The sequence below is a fragment of the Felis catus genome, chromosome D3, assembly GCF_018350175.1.
Source record: "Felis catus isolate Fca126 chromosome D3, F.catus_Fca126_mat1.0, whole genome shotgun sequence".
In the NCBI taxonomy this organism is placed as follows: domain Eukaryota; kingdom Metazoa; phylum Chordata; class Mammalia; order Carnivora; family Felidae; genus Felis; species Felis catus.
In genome coordinates this window covers 44,658,412-44,668,890 of record NC_058379.1, presented here as the reverse complement: position 1 = coordinate 44,668,890, position 10,479 = coordinate 44,658,412, and the positions used below count along the sequence as shown (strand labels likewise).

Below are 10,479 nucleotides of genomic sequence, written 5' to 3'. Positions count from 1 at the left end.
TCCCAACTTTACAGGGAAAGCATCTAGTTTCTCACCATTAAGTGTGATGTTAGCTGTAGTATTTTTATAGGAGCTCTTTTATCATATTGAGTTTCTTCTCTACTCCTATTTTACTGAAATTTTTCATCATACGTTTTCTTTTATATCACAAATTGGGATTTTGTCCAATACTTTTTCTCATTCTACTGTTAGGGTGACTTTTTCCTCTAGCATATTGATGTGATGGATTTCATCAATTTTTGAATGTTAAATGAGATTTGTATACCTGGAATAAATTCCAATTGGTAGCAGTGTATAATTCTTTTTATATTTTATTGGATTCAATTTGCTAACATTGTGTTGCAAATTTTTAAATCTTATGTTCATGAGAGATATTGGGCTATGGTGTTCCTTTCTTGTAATGTCTTTGGTAATTAATTAAGGTAATGTTGGCTCTGCTTCTATTTTCTGGAAGAGATTGTAGAGTTGGTATAATTTCTCTTTTAAATGCTTGGTAGAACTCACCAGTGAATCCATCTGGGCCTGCTGCTTTTTGTTTTGAAAGGTAATTAATGCTTCGATTTCTTTAACAGAAACAGGTATATGCAGATTATTTCTCCTTGTGTGAGTTTTGGTATATTTTGTCTTAAGGAATTGTTCCATTTCATTTATCAAGTTTGCGGGCATTGAGTTATTATCCTTTTAATGTCCATGGGATTTGTAGTGATGGCACATCTTTCATTCCTAATATTAGTAATTTGTGGGGCGCCTGGGTGGCTCCGTCAGCTGAGTGTCCAACTCTTGGTTTTGACCCAGGTCACAATCTCCCATTTTGTGGGTTCGGGCCCTGAGTTGGGCTCTGTACTGACAGCGCTGACCCTGTTTGGGATTCTCTCACACTCCTCTCTCTGTGCCTCCCCGGCTTGTGCTCTCTCAAAATAAATAAGCCTAAAAAAATACCCCTAATATTAGTAATTTGCATCTTCTCTTTTTCTTAGATAATCTGGCTAGAGGTTTATTAATTTTATTGATTGATCTTTTCAAAGAATTAGCTTTTGGTTTTGATTTTTCTGTTGATTTTCTATTTCCAATTTCATTGATTTTTGTTTTCTTATTTCTTCTGGTTACTTTGGATTTAATTTGCTTTTCTTTTTCTAGTTTCCTAAGGTGGAAGCTTAGATGAACAATTTTATATCTTTTTCTAATGTATACAATTTTACAAGTTGCTTTGTAAGAGCTGCTTTCATGGCATCCCACAAATTCTGACAAGTTGTGTTTTCAAAACATTTTTATAATTTCTCTTGACACTTCTTTGACCCATGTCATTTAGAAGTGTATTGTTTAGGGGCGCCTGGGTGGCTCAGTCAGTTAAGCACCGACTTCGGCTCAGGTCATGATCTCGCGGTCCGTGAGTTCGAGCCCCGCGTCAGGCTCTGTGCTGACAGCTCAGAGCCTGGAGCCTGTTTCAGATTCTGTGTCTCCCTCTCTCCCTGACCCTCCCCTGTTCATGCTCTGTCTCTCTCTGTCTCAAAAATAAATAAACGTTAAATTAAAAAAAAAAAAAAAAAAAAAAGAAGTGTATTGTTTAATCTCCAAAAACTTTGGGATTTTCTGACTAGTATTCTGTCCAATCTCTGGCTTCCAGAACTGTAAGATCATAAGTTTCTGTTGTTTTAAGCCACTACACTCATGGTCATTTTTTTCCGGCAGCAATAGGAAACCACTATGATACTCTTGTACTATACTTGTATACTGACAGCATATAAACTTTTTGAATCTCAAGTCTTTTTTTCAGTACGGGTTGGCCATGGTCAGAGCTCTCTTATTTGGTTGCTTCCCTATTTCCCTATTAAATCAGGGTTAGCATCCCCTGTAAAAGCTTTTTCCAATCTGTATGTCAATGTTCCACTCAAGATGTTAATTGGTGTTCTGTAGGAAGGAAGAAAAGAACAGGAAGGGAGGGTAATACTCTTAAATATAAGAAAAGTAAAGAATGTTTATTTGACTTGAAAATTGGCCTTTCAGAAAGCTGCCATATTTGAGAATGCAAGGACCTGATATAAATAAGGTACCTAAAGCATGAATACACACATTTGATTAGAGCATTAGTGCAGAGGCAGCATTACCTAACAGTCTCATTGATATGTCACCAACTCAGTGATCAATGGCCTCTGTTCTGGATCTTGTCTTATCCTCTCATATTATGCTTATAAGGGGTGTGTGTGTGTGTGTGTGTGTGTGTGTGTGTGTGTGTGTGTGTATTTAACAAAATGAGTATCAACTAGTTTTGTTTAAAAGAAAAAAAAACCTATTTGCCAAATGATCGCTCTTCAGCAATTAACTTATCTGAAATAACTTCTGGTGTTCTACTTTAATCCATGCATTCATTCTATCTTACAAACTATCACTACTCTGTAATGCACCATTTAAAAGTTTTCACTGTCAGTACGTTTGGGAAATGCTACACTGTAAAACTAACAAATAATTTGAATTTCTGTGAAAGATGAATGACTATCAATGATAAAAAATATAAATCAGATTTTCTAAAATGTCTTTATTTTAAAAACCTATACAGTTTCAATTTAATAAAAAATATTGCCATGAAATATCTAATTATACAGCAACAGAAATACAGTTAGAGGTTATCCAAAAATAAATTCACAATTTTAGAGTTGGAATACAGATTTTTTTTCAAATAAACAGTTAAAAGATTTTGTTTCAGATGGTTTTCCTCTTGAACATGCCAGATACACATACTGAATTTCTGAACTAGAACCAGACAACCTCTCAATAACAAATAACTGCTTCTATTAACTTGAAAAATAAAATAACTCCAAACCATTCAAATTACTGATTTAGTCACAAAACACTAAGAAAGCCAAATAAATCATTGCTTTAAAATGTATATCTTTAGAACATGAAATCTACATCTGAATTTTGAAAAGGAATAAACTCTGTATAGAAAAAGTTGAGTCTTCCTGACTGGCTGACTTATTTTCTATCAAATTTATCCTATTCAGACTACTTTCACAATATCCTGAAAGAGTGTGAGGTGTTAAAATATGAAAAGCTTCTTTGGCCCTGTAGATAGAGGTACCTTAAATGTAAACAATTGCAGTGAGAGCCTTCCAGATGTGGGCACCTATGTCTTATGAATTGAGTTGGAGATGTATGTCCTTGTTTCTCAAAGACATGATAATTTCCTTTCCAATAACAGATTTGATACATTGAGATATGTCTTCAAATACCTTAAAAATTAAAATTCATACATACTTCTAAAAAGAATACTTCAAAAGATCAGAGAAAAGCATTATAGAATGATATTACATCATAAGTTTTATTAATGGTAAATGTTTGCATTAATTTTTAAAAGCTTAGTTCTTGCTAAGCATTTTTTTTTAACAAAAGCTAATAATAAGCAAGAATCATTTGCCATACAGAAACTCTATTCACGAGCAAGACTTTAATCAAGTGGGAGCTAAAAAACACTGGGAAAAACACAAAGCAAAAACACTGCTATGCGTCGATTAAATTGCTTTCTATCACACTGAATATATGGTATTTAGAATGACAAGCATACTGAAATTAACAGAAAAACAACTTTGTGGATTCAGGCTAAATAAGACTAGCATTAAGAAGAACATGCAATCCATTATTTCCCTTAAAAAAGTTGTTTTTTAAACCGAATCACGTGAACAAAAGTTCTTTTTTTCATTTGAGGGGAAGACAATCTGTGTTTACCAAACAGATCCTCTTTTCATTTTAAAACAGCAAACTGTATGAACCCTTGCTCTTCTTCCCAGATGCTACTTATACATGACTTTGCATAATGACTTACAGAATTATTTTTCTAGTAACAGTGTCATGGCCATAAATAATCAGTTTTTTAAAAAACAAATATCAAGTGCAAATCTAGAAAACTCCCTTTAAAGAATTACCCAAAGCCAGCACACATGCAGTATTGCTATCACACAAGCTAAGCAATACGCCGTATAAATGTGTGTGATGATACACGCACGCTAAAGACAGCCTTCTATAAAGTTTTAGTAGTGTTGCCAAGTTAATAATTCTTTCAAGGCACTGAAGAATTATGTAGATGGATTTTCCAAAATATAATTAACAATTGCTTAAACTTGTTACAAAGCCCTGAGTCAGAACTTTCAATAGCTTCCTGAAATTATAGATTTCAGACAAAATGGCATATTTGTTTCTTTTATAGAAAATTACAAGACCATTTTGCATTGTGTAGGAAAGAAGTCATGTTTATGAAACAAAGTCATGTAGACCACACAGGAGAAGTAAAACAGCCAGTAATATTATCTTTCTCACACATTTTGTACACGTCAATTACAACCAGTAATTATGGATTTTACGCACCAAAGTGACGTGACAGGTCACCCTTCCTGTACCTACTTGCTTCAATCTTCAACAAAATAAGAATCTCAATTTGAACCTCGGGTTCCCCTCTCCGCCTTAGTCACAAATAAGAATAAGAGCTGGAAAAGCAATACTCTGACAGAAAAGGAGGTAGAAAATGCTGATGTAGCAACTTACAATTTTAATTCATCAGCTCCCCTAACTCGTTCATATTTTTATATTCTAATTTCATCCACTACTAACCATTTACCAGTAAACTGAGTCTCAATCTAAAGGCTTCCCCCTCATTGTAGCAAAGCAATGTACAAATGAGACATCATTAAATAGTTTTTCCTCAAATTTAATGTTTTAAAGAAGTACAACTATGATTATTAATACTGCTATAGATAGATATATATATATATGTTAAAGTTCCAAGGCTATTATATGATTATCAAGTAGTATCAGTATGCATTCCTATCATTAATATTCAAGCAAATAAAATTAGGTTGAGTTTTTGAGAGAAAAAAACTATTTTGAGACCGTTACAAGGAGACTTAAAGACAACTGACATTTTCGACAAGGCACACATAGTCTGTGAAAATCTATTACCTTCCCAAATTCAGAGCTAACCTAATTCTAATGTTTAAAATGTGTTTCTCCCCTCCAGCTCCAAATGAAATAACAAACCCTTCCAATTAACAGACATTTAAAATCAACTCAATTATGATTTATAACAGTTGGGAGGAAGGGAAGAAATTCTGTCATCCCTCAAATTTTAAGGAACTTAGTATTAACCGTGACTTTAAATCTTGCAAACACAAACAATTAAGATAATTAAGGTTGTTCCTTGATTTATATTTAACCATAATGCTATTCCACTGGGGGGGGGGGGGGCTGGTGAAGAGAAAAGGGAATTATTGTTCAATGGGTATAGAGTTTCAATCCTGCAAGTGAGAAAGTTCTCCCAGATAGCCGTTTAACAACAATGTGAATATAGTTAACACTACTGACCTGTACACTTAAAAGATGGTGCAGATGGTAAATTTCATGTTATGTGTTTTTACCACAATTAAAAAAAATGTAAAAAAAATTCTATTCCAAATATCCAATTTTTACACAAATTATTACTATAACATTTTAGACACTCTGAGAGGATAGGCGCTTTTCCTTTGGCCTTTTTTTAAAGCCAGATGTATTAAACTGTATAGTTTACAAAGCAATTGTAAATTAAATGACACTAAAAACTGATTAAGAGACCTTTTTTATATTGTTCAATCAAATATACTCTCTCTGTTTACCGCTTTGATGAAATCTACATGACTTTCTTAAACCCCTTTTTTTTTTCTAAACTCAGATACTGACTTTTCTTGCTTGCTTGCTTGCTTGCAACTCCTTACTGTCTTCCTATCCTACCCCATCACTAAGGGTCCAAAATTCATAATAAACAAAGGAGAGCAACTGGGCAACACATAACAAGATTGTGTATTTCTACTATGTAAAAATGACCCAGCAAGTTTATACATTTGAGTTGGACTAGTCCTAAGCAGCATGCATTTCAACATGCTAAAATTTAGTTCCTACAGGCTAAAGCCATCAAAGATACAAATTTAAGAATGCTATTTTCAATATTATCAATTAATGTTACAGCTGGTCAATTTGCAATGTTTAAAATTACAAACACTTTGTCCAAACATGATTTGGTCAGCTAAGCACTGTCTAATATCATACCCTACACTAATACAAAGTGATCTTCACTTGAAAAGCCTTCTTGCTCCCAGAAAAATTCAATACATTAGTAATATAAGCAGTAAGAATGTTAAATTATGTGAACAAAAATGACTAGAATAGCACCATCTGGTAAGTTGTGTGTGTGTTTTGGGCAACAAAGCTGACAATCTTAGAGTAAAGGCGAAAATGTAGGAGAAAGGGGATACAGAGAGGGAATCCAAATGCTACTTTAAGACAACTCTTCTGAAACATTAGGAAGAAATGTTATCAGTACCTTTGGATCCCTTCTTGACTACCGAGTTCTTCAAATGTACAACTGCTGCATGATAGACTCAGTGTGTGCTAAATGCTGACCATTTTTCAATGTTGTATATCTAGCCCCTGAGGCCCAATAAATACATTTTTGAATGAATGTCTGCTGTGTTTTTTTTAAATGATTCTAGGAAAAGTAAAAGCTCTTCTGAGGCACAAGATGACGAGCTGATGAGAAGGAAACATACCTAATTGGGAAAGTACTGCTGAGAGACACTTAAGAGGTAGCAATTTCAGAGTTAGAAGACAGTCACTTAAACAACTCTGTTCTTAACCTTATTCTTGCTCACAAGCACGAAACAAATTTAAAATAATTTTTCAGGTGCTTGAAAACATGAAGAGAGAAACATTTTCTACTCATTAAACAAATTTCAGAGTGGTACAAATATAGAAAATGCACAAATACACAACACTATAATCACAGTGACCTTATATGACTTTTGTAATAGTTTATGTTATTGTATTTTTAATTTAGAAGAAATAAACTAGTCTGGAAAATGAAATTGCCCTTTAGGGATGTAAGTTTAAGCACAGCAAGCTCAAAAGACAAAAAAGATGTAAGTAGAGCTCTAGACAGAATTCACTAGCTGGCCAAACTGTGCATGAGTCAGCCAGGTGTTCCCTCCTCTCCAGCTGACCTAGTGGAAAAGAGATGGGCAGCCTATGGCATGGAAGGAAAAAAATCCCGACTGTTGCTATTTTCAAATCTGAAAGAAAATAAGTCTGTTTCTTTATGTGACATCATGTCAGATGCTCTTTTTATAACTTTGAAATATGGCTTAAAAAAATAGCCTCAGTGGCCCTTTATTAGATAACTGAATCCATACAAATTTTCAAATTCAAAACTTATAAAAATTTTACTATTCTAAATGCTAAATTACTTAGCTAAACACAGATACGGAATCACCAAGACTACAAAATCAGCCAGCAAAGCTCACCACTGTTTTCACCAGGACTTGCAAAAGCAGCAGCCATTAAATTGCCAGGAATATTCTTAAATTTAGTTGCCGAAATGAAAGAAACAGAAAGGAAGAAAGAAAGAAAAAGAAAGAAAGGGAAGAAAGGAGGGAGGGAAGGCAGGCAGGCAGGCAAGAAGGAAGGAAGGAAGGAATAACCAGAATCAAAAGAAAAAAAGAAAAGAAAAAGCTACAAGATAACTATCCTTAGGAGTAAGCTTATACACAGTATATAGTAGACACCATTGTAAACAGGTGATATTTTTATAATCTAGCAGCAATGACCTCAAAACACTTATTTATATGTATATTCATCCTAGACAGAGTAACACTACTCATTCAAAGGGCAGAAAATGATTAGATGCTCTAGAATCAAAAGTTTGAGTTAAAGGAAAAACTGCAGATAATCAGGCATATTTCTGTAAATGTCCTGGTCACTCTTTCTAAAGTATTTATTATTAGGTTACTTACTATGTCTTGGATACAGTTGGCAATTTAAATAATATCCTCATTTGTAGATAGAGAGTGTTTTCTTTATAACAAGTCTTAGCAACTGAAAGAAAATGGAAGGAGGGCTTACGATGTAGGTAGAACCAGTAACACTGTCAGAATCAACAGGAACAAAAAAAAGATTGTTGCCTTGAGACAATGCACTACCCTTCTCAGATCACTGGGGTACTACTCAGTACATGAGAAAAGCAACATGCAACCTCAGAGCCCAAATAGGGCAGTATCATTTCACTGGTCAGGTCAAGCCTGGATAAGTGACCACAGGGAAAACTGAGGTACACTTTTCATACACTTTTTTTTTTTTAAAGGCTGGCTAAACAGAACAGTGTATAAATTAATACAGGAAAGGCAACTGTTAATGGTCAGTTAAAAGGTACTCTTTCATTGGCCACTTTCCCCCACCTCAGTTCCCCACTGTGACTGCTTCTTCTTCCTTTTCATGTCAATCATTCTGAACCTGGCAATTTGATTCAAGTTTAACAATTTTCTTTTTAAGTCTATAAATTAAGCTAAATGCAAAGTCACTACTCTCTCATTCCATGCTTCCATTTACTCTAAGAATTCAGAAACAATCATTTGCATAACTTTTTATCTTAAAAAGATAATCCTCTCTTCAGATAATCTTATCTTCAATATTAACTATGTAAAACTCATATTATAATTTTGTCATTTAATATATGCGGCATAATGGTTTGACTTGCCCTGTTCACTTGATGCATGACTTTTCTGAGTACCTGTGTCAACTGTGTAAAATCACAATAAACTGAAGGACAGCTGATCATAAGGATCTACATTTCTTGAGGTCTAACAAATTTACAAACTATAAGAAAAATGCAATAAAAACAAAAATAACAGGACATTCTTAAAGGACTTTCCCCTTAGAAGTGACAAGTAAATTACCTATGAATTATATGGATTTGATGTTTCAAATTAAAAGAAACAAAAACAAAAACCACAACTTCAAACACTGTCTTATAGAGGTTTTTTTTTTTTGTTCTGATACATTTACAGTCTAATTACACTCTAGGAAAGAAACTATGATATTAAAAATTAGTTCATTAGAACATCCAACTAGCTTAACAGCTTCACTAAGAGCTCATGACCAAATACTTTAGCTAACAAAACACACTGAGTTTCTTAATTAATACAAAAGAATCCTTCGCTCAATAGCCTTGCGACAAATAGGACATTCACTCATTCGGTCTCCACAGAGCTGACACGTTCCATGGCCACAGAGGAAAATCATATTCTTCAAACGATCCAAACATACAGGGCACATGGTCTGGAATGGGAGATAACAAGGTAATAAATGCTGAGACATTTTATATTTTGACATTGTATATAACAACTTTGTAACATTTTCTTTTGTTGTTTTAATCTTTTGTTGCTTTAAAATGTTCGAGAAATTTTTTTTAATTTAAAAATTTTTAAATAGTTAAAGTTATCCCTTTATATAAAACAGAAATATCAGTTGTACTGTCATGTATAAAAGACACTTCATTAAATAAATACTATATAAAACAAAAAATGCAAATGTCAAAATCTAACAGGAAATGAATGAAAAATAGCCCCATTCAGTCTCATTCAGATTCCCCAACTCTGTGTACTATGCTGTTCTTGTATGAAAGTAACACAATACATCAGGCCTATGGGGGAGGGGGAGCAGTGTACAGATGTCCCTAAAGACACGTGCCACACACTATGATAATATCTCAGCCCTATTATCACTATCACTTTAAAAACGAGCAAACTGGGGCTTCGTGGGGCTAAACACCTCCCCACCACAGGCCATAATGTAAACTGGATCATATGGCCCCAGAGCTCTTGCTTTGAAACATCCTTCACTGGATTACTATTAATGTAGATCCCCTTCAATTAAAAACAATTAGCCTTACTTACATATTAACAAATGTAACTTCATGAACTCAGAAAAATTTAGAAGTACATTAGGTATACTTTGGTGAAAACACTCTAGAAAATCACATAATTTTTCACAAAAACACATTTTACGTTTTATTTTCAGAAAAACATTTTTTACCTTACTATACCACAATACTTCATATTATGAAGTCATTTCTATGTTATTTGGGAAAAGTATCCATGGAAAAGTATCCTAAATAACATAGAAATGACATAATCAAAAAGAATTTCTAGACTAATAAACTAGGCCTAAGGCCTATACGAAAATGTAATGATCAACTCTGACAATGATCACTGTGGCAGGGAGGGGGAAGGAACTACAAATCTAATTGTTAGCCCCACCCTTCCAAAGCAAATTTTCACATGTATCTATCTTAAAGCTTGAGAGACAAAGCTGTAGAAAATTGTATATACTTTTTTATTTTAAAAAGCCAAACCAGGGGCGCCTGGGTGGCTCAGTCAGTTAAGCTTCCGACTTTGGCTCAAGTCATGATCTCACAGTCTGTGAGTTCGAGCCCCGCGTTGGGCTCTGTGCTGACAGCTCAGAGCCTGGAGCCTGCTTCAGATTCTGTCTCCCTCTCTCTCTGTCCCTCCCCTGCTCATGCTCTGTTTGTCTCAAAAATAAATAGAAACATAAAAAAATTTAAAAAGCCAAACCAGCCTTTTAGTACCATTAAAATGGTTTCTTTCCCATTAAATTTCCAGGAGTTCTATG

The 10,479-nt window shown here is 34.1% G+C and overlaps 1 protein-coding gene across 1 annotated transcript in view; it reads right to left on the bottom strand.

Moving 5' to 3' along the window:
* Positions 1–2,513: 2,513 nt before the first annotated feature.
* The window catches only part of MIB1 (MIB E3 ubiquitin protein ligase 1), a 128,213-nt gene continuing 120,247 nt past the window's right edge, over positions 2,514–10,479 (bottom strand). Inside the window, exon 21 of the mRNA XM_011288075.4 lies at positions 2,514–9,126. Within this exon, the coding sequence (XP_011286377.2) occupies positions 8,986–9,126 (141 nt within the window). The 3' untranslated portion in view covers positions 2,514–8,985. The remainder of the gene's footprint in view (positions 9,127–10,479) is intronic.